We start from the raw sequence: 15616 nt of genomic DNA, 5'->3' as shown, positions 1-15616 counted from the left end.
CATAGTAACTAGAGGCTGGGGGCATAGTAACTAGAGGCTGGGGGCATAGTAACTAGAGGCTGGGGGCATAGTAACTAGAGGCTGGGGACATAGTAACTAAAGGCATAGTAACTAGAGGCTGGGGGCATAGTAACTAGAGGCTGGGGGCATAGTAACTAGAGGCTGGGGGCATAGTAACTAGAGGCTGGGGGCATAGTAACTAAAGGCTAGGGGCATAGTAACTAGAGGCCGGTAGCATAGTAACTAGAGGCTGGGGGCATAGTAACAAAGGCATAGTAACTAAAGGCTGAGGGCATAGTAACTAAAGACTGGGGGCATAGTAACTAAAGGCTGGGGGCATAGTAACTAAAGGCTGGGGGGCATAGTAACTAAAGGCTAGGGGCATAGTAACTAAAGGCTGGGATCATAGTAACTAAAGGCTGGGGACATAGTTACTAGAGGCTGGGGCATAGTTACTAGAGGCTGGGGGCATAGTAACTAGAGGCTGGGGGCATAGTAACTAGAGGCTGGGGGCATAGTAACTAGAGGCTGGGGGCATAGTAACTAGAGGCTGGGGGCATAGTAACTAGAGGCTGGGGGCATAGTAACTAGAGGCTGGGGGCATAGTAACTAGAGGCTGGGGGCATAGTAACTAGAGGCTGGGGGCATAGTAACTAAAGGCATAGTAACTAAAGGCTGGGGGCATAGTAACTAGAGGCTGGGGGCCTAGTAACTAAAGTCATAGTAACTAAAGGCTGGGGGCATAGTAACTAGAGGCTGGGGGCATAGTAACTAAAGGCTAGGGGCATAGTAACTAAAGGCTGGGATCATAGTAACTAAAGGCTGGGGACATAGTTACTAGAGGCTGGGGCATAGTTACTAGAGGCTGGGGGCATAGTAACTAGAGGCTGGGGGCATAGTAACTAGAGGCTGGGGGCATAGTAACTAGAGACTGGGGGCATAGTAACTAAAGTCTGGGGGCATAGTAACTAGAGGCTGGGGGCATAGTAACTAGAGGCTGGGGCATAGTAACTAGAGGCTGGGGGCATAGTAACTAGAGGCTGGGGGCATAGTAACTAGAGGCTGGGGGCATAGTAACTAGAGGCTGGGGGCATAGTAACTAGAGGCTGGGGGCATAGTAACTAGAGGCTGGGGGCATAGTAACTAGAGGCTGGGGGCATAGTAACTAGAGGCTGGGGGCATAGTAACTAGAGGCTGGGGGCATAGTAACTAAAGGCATAGTAACTAAAGGCTGGGGGCATAGTAACTAGAGGCTGGGGGCCTAGTAACTAAAGTCATAGTAACTAAAGGCCGGGGCATAGTAACTAGAGGCTGGGGGCATAGTAACTAAAGGCTAGGGGCATAGTAACTAAAGGCTGGGATCATAGTAACTAAAGGCTGGGGACATAGTTACTAGAGGCTGGGGCATAGTTACTAGAGGCTGGGGGCATAGTAACTAGAGGCTGGGGGCATAGTAACTAGAGGCTGGGGGCATAGTAACTAGAGACTGGGGGCATAGTAACTAAAGTCTGGGGGCATAGTAACTAGAGGCTGGGGGCATAGTAACTAGAGGCTGGGGGCATAGTAACTAGAGGCTGGGGCATAGTAACTAGAGGCTGGGGGCATAGTAACTAGAGGCTGGGGGCATAGTAACTAGAGGCTGGGGGCATAGTAACTAGAGGCTGGGGGCATAGTAACTAGAGGCTGGGGGCATAGTAACTAAAGGCATAGTAACTAAAGGCTGGGGGCATAGTAACTAGAGGCTGGGGGCATAGTAACTAAAGGCATAGTAACTAAAGGCTAGGGGCATAGTAACTAGAGGCTGGGGGCATAGTAACTAAAGGCTGGGGGCATAGTAACTAGAGGCTGGGGGCATAGTAACTAGAGACTGGGGGCATAGTAACTAGAGGATGGGGGCATAGTAACTAGAGGCTGGGGACATAGTAACTAGAGGCTGGGGGCATAGTAACTAGAGGCTGGGGGCATAGTATCTAGAGGCTGGGGGCATAGTAACTAGAGGCTGGGGGCATAGTAACTAGAGGCTGGGGGCATAGTAACTAGAGGCCGGGGCATAGTAACTAGAGGCCTGGGGCATAGTAACTAGAGGCCGGGGCATAGTAACTAGAGGCCGGGGGCATAGTAACTAGAGAATGGGGGCATAGTAACTAGAGAATGGGGGCATAGTAACTAGAGGCCCGGGGGCATAGTAACTAGAGGCCGGGGGCATAGTAACTAGAGGCCGGGGACATAGTAACTAGAGGCCGGGGACATAGTAACTAAAGGCCGGGGGCATAGTAACTAGAGGCCTGGGGCATAGTAACTAGAGGCCTGGGGCATAGTAACTAGAGGCCTGGGGCATAGTAACTAGAGGCCGGGGCATAGTAACTAGAGGCCGGGGGCATAGTAACTAGAGAATGAGGGCATAGTAACTAGAGGATGGGGGCATAGTAACTAGAGGCCGGGGGCATAGTAACTAGAGGCCGGGGCATAGTAACTAGAGGCCGGGGACATAGTAACTAGAGGCCGGGGACATAGTAACTAAAGGCCGGGGGGCATAGTAACTAGAGGCTGGGGACATAGTAACTAAAGGCCGGGGGCATAATAACTAGAGGCTGGGGACATAGTAACTAAAGGCATAGTAACTAGAGGCTGGGGACATAGTAACTAAAGGCATAGTAACTAGACGCTGGGGACATAGTAACTAAAGGCCGGGGGCATAGTAACTAAAGGCTGGGGATATAGTAACTAAAGGCTGGGGGCATAGTAACTAAAGGCTGGGGGCATAGTAACTAAAGGCTAGGGGCATAGTAACTAAAGGCTAGGGGCATAGTAACTAAAGGCATAGTAACTAAAGGCTGGGGACATAGTAACTAAAGGCATAGTAACTAAAGGCTGGGGACATAGTAACTAAAGGCATAGTAACTAAAGGCTGGGGACATAGTAACTAAAGGCTGGGGACATAGTAACTAAAGGCATAGTAACTAAAGGCTGGGGACATAGTAACTAAAGGCATAGTAACTAAAGGCTGGGGACATAGTAACTAAAGGCATAGTAACTAAAGGCTGGGGACATAGTAACTAAAGGCATAGTAACTAAAGGCTGGGGACATAGTAACTAAAGGCATAGTAACTAAAGGCTGGGGACATAGTAACTAAAGGCATAGTAACTAAAGGCTGGGGACATAGTAACTAAAGGCATAGTAACTAAAGGCTGGGGGCATAGTAACTAGAGGCCGGGGGCATAGTAACTACAGGCTGGGGACATAGTAACTAAAGGCATAGTAACTAGAGGCTGGGGGCATAGTAACTAGAGGCTGGGGGCATAGTAACTAGAGGCTGGGGACATAGTAACTAAAGGCCGGGGCATAGTAACTAGAGGCCGGGGGCATAGTAACTAAAGGTTGTCTCTCCATGCCTCTTGGTCCTAGGCTTTGGGATAGTTAAAAGGCTGTCTCTCCATGCCTCTTGGTCCTAGGCTTTGGGATAGTTAAAAGACCAGAGGCCCTGAGGGACCTACTGGGTACATAACTTAAATCAAAACCGGTGTCATGTGTGTTTTCCGTCTGGTCTTGGTCAGTACCCTGCAGCATTCTGTATGTTTTACAGTTGACCAATAGCTTTCTTGGGTAGACCAGACAGGAGAGCATTACAGTAATCAAGTCTGCTTGTAATAAAAGCGATGAGTCTCTCTGTTTCAGCCTGAGAGAGAAACGGCCACACCTTGGCAATGTTCCTCAGGTGGTAAAAAGCTATCTTGTTCACATTCCTGATTGTGTGATTAGAAATTGAGTTCAGAATCTAAAATAACAACTAGTTTTTTACTTGGTGTTTTATCTTTATTACTGTGAGTTAAAATGTGCGTCCAGATTCTCTCTCTGTGCTTTGGATCCAACAATAAGTACCTCGGTCTTGTCTTGATTTAGCTGGAGGAAGTTGTGAGCCGTCCAAGTATTTAAATCACTTATAAAGTCTAATAATTTATCTGTGGAGCTAAAATCCTCTGGTGACACAGAAACGTAAAGTTCTGTATCGTCTGTAACTCAATATTAGGAAGGTGTTCCTCATACTCATAAAGTAAACAGTAATTTACCTCTTTAAGCCAGGCTGTCCGATAACCAGATTGGAATTGTGCCACCCGGGTCATCTCCAAATACTACCGTGGCACCATCGAGTGTCATCAAATCAAGTTTATTTATAAAGCCCTTCTTTACATCAGCTGATATCTCAAAGTGCTGTACAGAAACCCAGCCTAAAACAGCAAGCAATGCAGGTGTAGAAGCACGGTAGCATTACGGCCCGGTTACGGGAATTGTTCCGAATTGCTAAAACCAATTTCTCCAGAATTGTTCTTAAGAATGGAAGGTTGGACGTTGGCTGTAAAATTGCTAAGAGTTGAATAATCTGTTCTTCAGAAGGTGTTTCACCACAGCAGATGTTATAGTGCAGTGGGGAAAGTGCCTGTGAATAGGAAGTTTATTTTTTATTTTTATTTCACCTTTATTTAACCAGGTAGGGCTAGTTGAGAACAAGTTCTCATTTACATCTGCGACCTGGCCAAGATAAAGCAAAGCGGTTCAACACATACAACAACACAGAGTTACACATGGAATAAACAATAAACAAGCCAATAACACAGTAGAAAAAGAAATAAAAGAAAGTCTATATACAGTGCGTGCAAAGAGGAGGTAAGACAATAAATAGGCCATAGTAGCGAAGTTATTACAGTTTAGCAGATTAACACGGGAGTGATAGATCAGCAGATGATGATGTGCAAGTAGAGATGCTGGTGTGCAAAAGAAACTTAAATAAAGTGATTAACAATAGCTTGTACTTCTTCAGATATGCATTTAGAAACTGGTTTGAAGAAAGTGGTGTGGATAGGATCTAGAAGGCAGGTAGAAGTCCTAATTTGTGATATCACTTTCCTGAACATGTCTGTGTCAACCAGGGAAAATACATCTGTAGTAGACTAGGGCAGATATCATCAAACTTCTCATCAGGTCTTGACTGATACCCAGCCTAATGTTTGTTATCCTTTCCATATTATGCCATATTTAGATGTGGTGGAAAGTTCACATAGGTTTTCTCTGAAATATGCTATAATATATATATAATAATATTTAGATGTGGTGGAAAGTTCACATAGGTTTGCGGGGGGGTATGTTTTATCCGGCCATAAATGGTCGAGAAGAGCATTCTCAAATTATTCTGATTATTAGTGATCAAGTTAGTAAAATGAGCCCGTCTGGCATTTCTATAATCGCCTTGTTTTATATGCCAAGTTGCTCTCTCTAAATATCATAATGGACTTTCTCTTGATTAGTTTCTTCACTCATCCAAGGGGCTGTCCGCTTGCTATGGCATCAATAGTTGACCTTTATTTGCTATGTACGTGATCAACTAAATGATCAGACATACTATCCTGAATTACCAGTGACCATCTTTTTCTTAAAGTAATTTTTTGACCAATCATGATTTGGTGATTTTTTGGTGCTTGAAGTGTAGGCAGGGACTTTTACCAGAACGTTTGTTGTGATTCTGTAGTCCTATACAACTGTTATTCAGCACTGACCTCCGTACACACACCCCCTACAGGCAGAGATGCTCCATGCAGACATATTTATATTGACTATGCTTTCTCTCTCGCTCTCTCTCTCTCTCTCTGCAGGCAGAGATGGTCTATGCAGACATATTTACATTGACTATGCTTTCTCTCTGTCTCTCTCTCTCTCTCTGTCTCTCTCTGCAGGCAGAGATGGTCTATGCAGACATCGACAGTGCCCTGGGTGACAACAAACATGGGAAGAAGATGCGACCACAGACCTTGAAGTAAGAATCGTTATTTCTAAAGGGGGGCCCAGCCCCCCATAACCACCATGATTAAAACCCCTCCTCCTTTCAGGGTGAACCAGGAGAAGATGAAGCGCCACAGAGAGACTATCATCCCCCTCCTCAGCCCCTAAGGGCCCAACCCCAGGAGGCCGCGTGGCTGCCATGAACATGCAGGGTAAGACTTATACCACACACACATTACGGACAAAGACACACACACACACACACATTACACATACACACACACACACATTACACAGAGAGAGAGACACACACACACAAAGACACACACACACACACACACACACACACACACACACATTACACACAGAGAGAGAGACACACACACATTACACACAGAGAGAGAGACACACACACATTACACACAGAGAGAGAGGGGAGAGAGAGCGAGATACACACACACACATAAACACATTACACAAAGCGAGATAGACACACACACACACACTACACACAGAGAAATACACACACACACACACACATTACACACAGAGAGAGAGGGAGAGAGAGCGAGATACACACACACACACACACACACTACACACAGAGAGAGAGGGAGAGAGAGCGAGATACACACACACACACACACACACACACACACACACACACACACACACAGCATAATCCAAATAAAATACCATTTTATTGGTCACATACACATACAGTTTTTCCTATTTTGTTGCATTACAACCTGTAATTTAAATAGATTTTTATTTGGATTTCATGTAATGGACATACACAAAATAGTCCAAATTGGTGAAGTGAAATTTAAAAAACCTGTTTAAAAAATATATAATATGAAACGGAAAAGTGTTGTATGAATTCACCACCTTTGCTATGAAGCCCCTAAATAATATCCACCTTTAGAAGTCACATTATTAGTTCAATAAAGTCCACCTGTGTCCAATCTAAGTGTCACATGATCTCAGTATATATATACACCTGTTCTGAAAGGCCCAGAGTCTGCAACACCACTAAGCAAGGGGCACCATGAAGACCAAGGAGCTCCTCAAACAGGTTAGGGACAAAGTTGTGGAGAAGTATAGATCAGAGTTGGGTTATAAAAAAATATCAGAAATGTTTAACATCCCACGGAGCACCATTAAATCCATTATTCAAAAATGGAAAGAATATGTCACCACAACAAACCTGCCAAGAGAGGGACGCCCACCAAAACTCACAGACCAGGCAAGGAGGGCATTAATCAGATGGAGCTGCAAAGCTCCACAGCAGAGATTGGAGTATCTGTCCATAGGACCACTTTAAGCCGTACACTACAGAGCTGGGCTTTATGGAAGAGTGGCCAGAAAAAAGCCATTGCTTAAAGAAAAAAATACACTTTCGCCAAAGAGCATGTGGGAGACTCCACAAGCATATGGAAGAAGGTACTCTGGTCAGATGAGACTAAACTGCATATTTTTGGCAATCAAGGAAAACGCTATGTCTGGTGCAAACCCAACACCTCTCATCCCCTCGAGAACACCATCCCCAAAGTGAAGCATGGTGGTGGAAGCATCATGCTGTGGGGATGTGTTTCATCGGCAGGGAAACTGGTCAGAATTGAAGGAATGATGGATGGCGCTAAATACAGGGACATTCTTGAGGGAAACATGTTTCAGTCTTCCAGAGATTTGAGACTTGGACAGAGGTTCACCTTCCATCAGGACAATGATCCTAAGCATACTGCTAAAGTAACACTTGAGTGGTTTAAGGGGAAACATTTACATGTCTTGGAATGGCCCAGTCAAAGCCCAGACCTCAATCCAATTCAGAATCTGTGGTATGACTTAAAGATTGCTGTACAACAGCGGAACCCATCCAACTTGAAGGAGCTGGAGCAGTTTTGCCTTGAAGAATGGGCAAAAATCCCAGTGGCTAGATGTGCCAAGCTTATAGAGACATATCCCAAGAGACTTGCAGCTGAGTTTGAGGGGGTGAATAGTTATGCACGCTCAAGGTTTCATTTTTTTTTTGTGTTGTTCTTGTTTGTTTCACAATAAAAATGATTTTGCATCTTCAAAGTGGTAGACATGTTGTGTAAATCAAATGAAACAAACCCCCAAAATCTATTTTAATTCCAGGTTGAAATAGGAAAAATGCCAAGGGGGGTGAATACTTTCGAAAGCCACTGTATTTATTGTGGTTGTGGCTAAATGCTTGTGTTCCTAGCTACAACAGTGCAGTAGTATCTAACTAAATGCTTGTGTTCCTAGCTCCAACAGTGCAGTAGTATCTAACTAAATGCTTGTGTTCCCAGCTCCAACAGTGCAGTAATATCTAACAATTCACAACAATACACACAAATCTAAAGTAAAGGAATGGAATTAAGAAATATATAAATATTAGGAGGAGCAATGTTGGAGAGGCATTGACTAAAATACAGTTGAACAGAAGACAGTACATACATATGAGATGAGTAAAGCAGTATGGAACCATTATGACCAGTGTTCCATTATTAAAGTGGCCAGTGACTCCATGTCTATGTACATAAGGCAGCAGCCTCTAAGGTGCAGGGTTGAGTAACTGGGTGGAGGTCAGCTGGTGATGGCTATTTAACAGTCTGATGGCCTTGAGATAGATGCTGTTGCCCCGTCCAGGTGTATGGGGGCCTTCTCCCTCTACTGTCTCCTAAAGTCCACAATCAGCTCCTTCGTTTGTTGACATTGAGGGCGAGGTTATTTTCCTGGCACCAGGGCCCTCACACTGACACACTGACACACACACACACACACACACACACACACACACACACACACACACACACACACACACACACACACACACTTATAAAACCATGATTAACTGTTATCGTTGTTGTTGTATATGAATAAATAAAGTAGACTCTGACTGTGTGTCTGTTAGATGTGGAAAGACGAGGCTCCGCACAGCAGGACCCAGAGTCCCATGAAAAGCTGGCCCAGCGTATTGAGAAGGACGTGGTGAGTTCCACTGTTACACCTTGTGACCTACATACTGATCCTAGCTATCGTCCTGCAGAAAGTCGGTCATTACTGCCTCCCTTTTTAAATCTCTTTTACCACCTCTAATCTACACTTAACATGAATAGAAACTCAACAGTTACAAAGATTTAACTGAGTTACAGTTCATATGAGGAAATCAGTCAATTTAAATACATTCATTAGGCCCTAATCTATGGATTGCACATGACTGTCGGTCACAGATATCTTTAAAAAAAAAAGTATGGGCGTGGATCAGACATCCAGTCAGTATCTGGTGAGGATCAAACACCCAGTCAGTATCTGGTGTGGTTCAGACACCCAGTCAGTATCTGTGGATCAGACACCCAGTCAGTATCTGGTGTGGATCAGACACCCAGTCAGTATCTGGTGCGGATCAGACACCCAGTCAGTAGCTGGTGCGGATCAGACACCCAGTCAGTATCTGGCGTGGATCAGACACCCAGTCAGTATCTGGTGTGGATCAGACACCCAGTCAGTATCTGGTGTGGATCAGACACCCAGTCTTTAGACCCAGTCAGTATCTGGTGTGGATCAGACACCCAGTCAGTATCTGGTGTGGATCAGACACCCAGTCAGTATCTGGTGTGGATCAGACACCCAGTCAATATCTGGTGTGGATCAGACACCCAGTCAGTATCTGGTGTGGATCAGACACCCAGTCAGTATCTGGTGTGGATCAGACACCCAGTCAGTATCTGGTGTGGATCAGACACCCAGTCAGTATCTGGTGTGGTTCAGACACCCAGTCAGTATCTGGTGTGGTTCAGACACCCAGTCAGTATCTGGTGTGGATCAGACACCCAGTCAGTATCTGGTGTGGATCAGACACCCAGTCAGTATCTGGTGTGGATCAGACACCCAGTCAGTATCTGGTGTGGATCAGACACCCAGTCAGTATCTGGTGTGGATCAGACACCCAGTCAGTATCTGGTGTGGATCAGACACCCAGTCAATATCTGGTGTGGATCAGACACCCAGTCAGTATCTGGTGTGGATCAGACACCCAGTCAGTATCTGGTGTGACCACCATTTGCCTCATGCAGTGTGACACATTCCTTCACATAGAGTTGATCGGGCTGTTGATTGTGTCCTGTGGAACGTTTTCAGCTTCCAGGAATTGTGTACAGAGTCCTGTGACATGGGGCCATGTATTATCATGCTGAAACATGAGGTGATGGCGGCGGATGAATGGCACAACAATGGGCCTCAAGATCTCGTCATTGTATTTCTCTGCATTCAAATTGCAATCGATTAAAATACAATTGTCCGTAGCTTATGTGTGTCCATACCATAACCCCACCCCACTGCGGTTGTGAGGCCGGTTCAACGTACTGCCAAATTCTCTAAAACGACGTTGGAGGCAGCTTATGGTAGAGAAATTAACATTAAATTATCAAAACAGTGGCGCAGCGGTCTAAGGCAAATTTGTTTACTGTTAGTGACATCTGTGTGGTGTGACAAAACTGCACATTTGTTGAGTGGCTTTTTATTGTCCCCAGCACAAGGTGCACCTGTGTAATGATCATGCTGTTTAATCAGCTTCTTGATATGTCACACCTGTCAGGTGGATGGATTATCTCGGCAAAGGAGAAATGCTCACTAACAGGGACGTAAACAAATTTGTGCACAGAATTTGAGAGAAATAACTTTTTTTTGTGCGTATGGAACATTTCTGGGATCTTTTATTTCAGCTCATGAAACATGGGAACAATACTTTAACACTTTAATGTTGCTTTTCTATTTTGATTTCAGTGTAATTATTTCTGTTACTTGCCTAGCGCCTGTAGATCTGTCTATAAGTAGTTACTCTGCTGTGTGTATTGTTCTCTTGCATGGTCGATAAATCACTCTTTAGACTTTCCCTGCAGGACATTCACAGCTAAACCATTTGATCATCCTAGCTTGGTGGTCAGCCATCACTCTTTAGACTTTCCCTGCAGGACATTCTGAACTGTGCCTAAATCAGATTTGATCTTGCTAGCTTGGTCAGCCATCACTCATTAGACTTTCTTTCTTTCTCTGTCCTTCTCATTTAGCAAATCCTGAACTGTTCCCTGGATGACATTGAGGTCTTTGTGGCTCGGCTGCAGAAGGCTGCGGAGGCGTTCTCTCAGCTCAACCAGCGCAACAAGAGTAAGAAGAGTAAGAAGAAAGGCCCAGCAGGTCTGTCTCCTCTTCTTCTGGTCAACTGACAATATGACACATATTGTCCACTAACACTTTCCATGTTCTCTTGTATTAGACCTTCTCTTTAACTCTTTCATCAACTGAACTGTGTATCTTGAATTACGGTATTGTCCACTATCTATGATGTAATCTATAGAGATGATGGAGAGTTTATCTTGAATGATGGTTTTGTCCACTATCAATGATGTAATCTATAGCTGTGGAGAGCTAACTCATCTTGGATTATGGTATTGTCCACTATCTATGATGTAATCTATAGAGATGATGGAGAGTTTATCTTGAATGATGGTATTGTCCACTATCGATGATGTAATCTATAGCTGTGGAGAGCTTCTTGTCCTTACTATGACCTGTATTCAAATCAAATCAAATCACATTTTGTTGGTCACATACACATGGTTAGCAGATGCTAATGCGAGTGTAGCGACGTTCTTGTGCTTCTAGTTCCGACAAGTGCAGTTATATCTAACAAGTAATCTAACAATTTCTCAACAACTACCTTATACACACACATCTAAGTAAAGGAATGAAATAAGAATATATACATAGAAATAAATGGATGAACAATGACAGAGCAGCATAGGCAAGATGCAATAGATGTTATAAAATACAGTATATACATATGAGATGAGTAATGTAAGATATGTAAACATTATTAAAGTGGCATTATTAAAGTGACTAGTGTTCCATTTATCAAAGTGGCCAATGATTTCAGGGCTGTATATAGGCAGCAGCCTCTCTGAGTTAGTGATTGCTGTTTAGCAGTCTAATTGCCTTGAGATACAAGCTGTTTTTCAGTCTCTCGGTCCCTGCTTTGATGCACCTGTACTGACCTCGCCTTCTGTGTGGTAGCGGGGTGAACAGGCAGTGGCTCGGGTAGTTGTTGTCCTTGATGATCTTTTTGGCCTTCCTGTGACATCGGATGGTGTTGGTGTCCTGGAGGGCAGATAGTTTGCATCTAGTGATGCGTTGTGCAGACCTCACTACCTTCTGGAGAGCCTTGTGGTTGTGGGTGGTGCAGTTGCCGTACCAGGCGGTGATACAGCCCGACAGGATGCTCTCAATTGTGCATCTGTAAAAGTTTGTGAGGGTTTTAGGTGACAAGCCAAATTTCTTCAGCCTCCTGAGGTTGAAGAGGCGCTGTTGTGCCTTCTTCACCACGCTGTCTGTGTGGGTGGACCATTTCAGGTTGTCCGTGATGTGTACGCCGAGGAACTTAACATTTTCCACCTCCTCCACTGCTGTCCTGTCGATGTGGATAGGGGGGGTGCTCCCTCTGCTGTTTCCTGAAGTCCATGATTACCTTCTGATCCAAGACACCTTTTGATCTGGGTGAAAAATGGGTAGCCGATGTTGAATTCGTTGAATATTCTAAACTGGTCACATATTGACTAAAATCAGTTGAAATGAGTCAACAATTTCTCAGATGGTCTGTGTGAAATTAGAAAGAATTAATTAAATATTGATCTTGATCTTGTCAGATTTCATTTTTGACCTGGCTATACAGTTCTAAATTCTGAATGCAACTGAGAAATCTGAACAGATGAATCTATGCAGACACAATCAACACAGCTAGATAGGCGTGTTATGTTGACTCTGCCCATCTGACCCCTCTCCCCTGCCTTGTGTGAAGCCTGTATGTTAACTCTATAGCAGTCTGTGTGTGGTCATGGCATGTTTGTCTCTCTCGCCTGTCTGTCTGCTTATTGACAGACGGCATGCTGACCCTGAGAGCGAAGCCCCCCTCCGAGGCAGAGTTCATTGATAGCCTACAGAAACTGAAGCTGGCCTTCAACCTGCTGGTGAGTTGACTTCCTCCTGCACAAACCTCCATTATGTACAGTATAGTACATCTGACATTTTAATAATTAGCAGATGCTCTGATCCAGAGCCACTTACAGTAGTGAGTCATTTAGCAGACTCTCTCATCTAGAGCCACTACAGTAGTGAGTCATTTAACAGACTCTCTGATCCAGAGACACTTACAGTAGTGAGTCATTTAGCAGACTCTCATATCTAGAGCCACTACAGTAGTGAGTCATTTAACAGACTCTCTGATCCAGAGACACTACAGTAGTGAGTCATTTAATAAACAGACTCTCTGATCCAGAGCCACTTACAGGAACAATTAGGTTTAAGTACCTTACTTAAGGGCACTTTGACATATTTTTCACCTAGTCGGCTGAGGCATTAGAACAAGCAACCTTTAGTTTACTGGCCCAATGCTCTTAACTCTTAGTACCAGTGGACACCAAATCGCTCCCTACCCCTTTACTGTGGTCCTACCCCTTTACTGTGGTCCTAACCCTTTACTGTGGTCCTAACCCTTTACTGTGGTCCCTTTAACCCTTTACTGTGGTCCTAACCCTTTACTGTGGTCCTAACCCTGTGGTCCTACTGTGGCTGTGGTCCTACCCCTTTACTGTGGTCCTACCCCTTTACTGTGGTCCTACTGTGGTCCTAACCCTTTACTGTGGTCCTTTAACCCTTTACTGTGGTCCTAACCCTTTACTGTGGTCCTAACCCTTTACTGTGGTCCTAACCCTTTACTGTGGTCCTAACCCTTTACTGTGGTCCTACTGTGGTCCTAACCCTTTACTGTGGTCCTAACCCTTTACTGTGGTCCTAACCCTTTACTGTGGTCCTACTGTGGTCCTAACCCTTTACTGTGGTCCTAACCCTTTACTGTGGTCCTAACCCTTTACTGTGGTCCTAACACTTTACTGTGGTCCTAACCCTTTACTGTGGTCCTAACCCTTTACTGTGGTACCTAACCCTTTACTGTGGTCCTACCCTTTACTGTGGCCCTTTACTGTGGTCCTAACCCTTTACTGTGGTCCTACCCCTTTACTGTGGTCCTAACCCTTTACTGTGGTCCTACCCCTTTACTGTGGTTCTGGTCCCCCTTTACTGTGGTCCTAACCCTTTACTGTGGTCCTAACCCTTTACTGTGGTCCTAACCCTTTACTCTGGTCCTACCCCCCTTTGCTGTGGTCCCTACCCCTTTACTGTGGTCCTACCACTTTACTGTGGTCCTAACCCTTTACTGTGGTCCTAACCCTTTACTCTGGTCCTAACCCTTTACTGTGGTCCTAACCCTTTACTGTGGTCCTACCCCTTTACTGTGGTCCTACCCCTTTACTGTGGTCCTACCCCCTGTTTACTTTACTGGTCCTAACCCTTTACTGTGGCCCTAACCCTTTACTGTGGTTCTAACCCTTTACTGTGGCCCTACCCTTTGCTGTGGTCCCCCTTTACTGTGGTCCTACCCCCCTTTACTCTGGTCCTAACCCTTTACTGTGGCCCTACTGTGGTCCCCCTTTACTTTCTGGTCCTAACCCTTTACTGTGGTCCTAACCCTTTACCCTAACCCATTACTCTGGTCCTAACCCTTTACTGTGGCCCTACCCCTTTACTCTGGTCCTAACCCTTTACTGTGGCCCTAACCCTTTACTCTGGTCCTAACCCTTTACTGTGGCCCTAACCCTTTACTCTGGTCCTACCCCTTTGATGTTGACAGATTTAAAGGGGTGTTAAAAGGTTTAATCAAGCTAGTGATGGAGCCTCCACCATGTTGCATCTATAAACATGGAAACATGGAAGGACCAAGGAGGTTTGAAGGGAATTGGGACAGATATACTTTAGTTTACTTCTCCAATGGACTGAATTAAAGTAGAAACCCTGCTGCTACTTTCCTATACGGAGCTGTGGTGAACTGTCTCTAACAGTGTGTATTTGTCACTCTGCCCCCTGCAGGCCAAACTGAAGAAGCACATCCAGAACCCCAGTGCTTCTGAGCTGGTGCACTTCCTGTTTGGCCCCCTGGAGTTGGTAAGAACCTGACTGATACACAGAGATATATATGTTTCGTGGGGAGTGCATTCATAGCAGGCAAAGATGGTAGAAAGTTGGTTGAAGAGACATAACAGCCAGATAACAACCTGAACCGTTTCAAATCTGGTTGCAATAATGACGTCATCCAGCCTGTATTTAGATAGAGATTGTTGGGTGTCATACTCTGTCCTTGCAGAGAAAATACGTCTTACTGTTGCCTACATCAGATGAGGTAGGAGAGTGTTTCTAAACATCAGACACGGGTCTTTCAAACCAATTTCTGTTATTCAGATTTTTTTTTAATCGAACAAATGCCAGTGACATCAACTAAAATCTCAATGGACATGATATGGATGGTTTCTGTACCTTTTGGCCTTCTACTAAACTATGTCTGGCCAGCCAAGCAGAACACTGTATGCTTTAGGAAGCATTAAGGCTTCCCCACAATGTTGACTGAATCACTGTTATCGTCACACACAACCGATAGTCTATTGAAGTGGGGAGGAGAACAGTTGAATGTTTGTATTGTCCTAGTCATCAACATACCCTTCCCTCTATTGTCTTGTGTGTGTGTGTGTGTGTGTGTGTGTGTGTGTGTGTGTGTGTGTGTGTGTGTGTGTGTGTGTGTGTGTGTGTGTGTGTGGTAGCTTTCCTGCAGGGGGAAAGTCTAATGAGTGATGTACCTAGCATGCAAACACACACACACACACACACACACACACACACACACACACACACACACCCTTCCTAAGCAGACCGGATCAGTGTGGTTATATCCTCACA

General features: G+C 44.8%; 1 protein-coding gene across 1 annotated transcript in view; it reads left to right on the top strand.

The window, feature by feature from the left end:
• Positions 1-15616, top strand: part of LOC112218951 (epidermal growth factor receptor kinase substrate 8-like protein 2) — a 113215-nt gene that overhangs the window by 66229 nt on the left and 31370 nt on the right. The window contains 6 exon segments of the mRNA XM_042301202.1: positions 5728-5807; positions 5881-5933; positions 8694-8770; positions 10849-10975; positions 12713-12801; positions 14756-14830. Of these exon segments, the coding sequence (XP_042157136.1) occupies positions 5728-5807; positions 5881-5933; positions 8694-8770; positions 10849-10975; positions 12713-12801; positions 14756-14830 (501 nt within the window).

The sequence above is a fragment of the Oncorhynchus tshawytscha genome, linkage group LG19 (genome assembly GCF_018296145.1).
Source record: "Oncorhynchus tshawytscha isolate Ot180627B linkage group LG19, Otsh_v2.0, whole genome shotgun sequence".
In the NCBI taxonomy this organism is placed as follows: domain Eukaryota; kingdom Metazoa; phylum Chordata; class Actinopteri; order Salmoniformes; family Salmonidae; genus Oncorhynchus; species Oncorhynchus tshawytscha.
The sequence above is the reverse complement of the archived record's forward strand: the minus strand, read 5'-3'. Positions and strand labels throughout refer to the sequence as shown.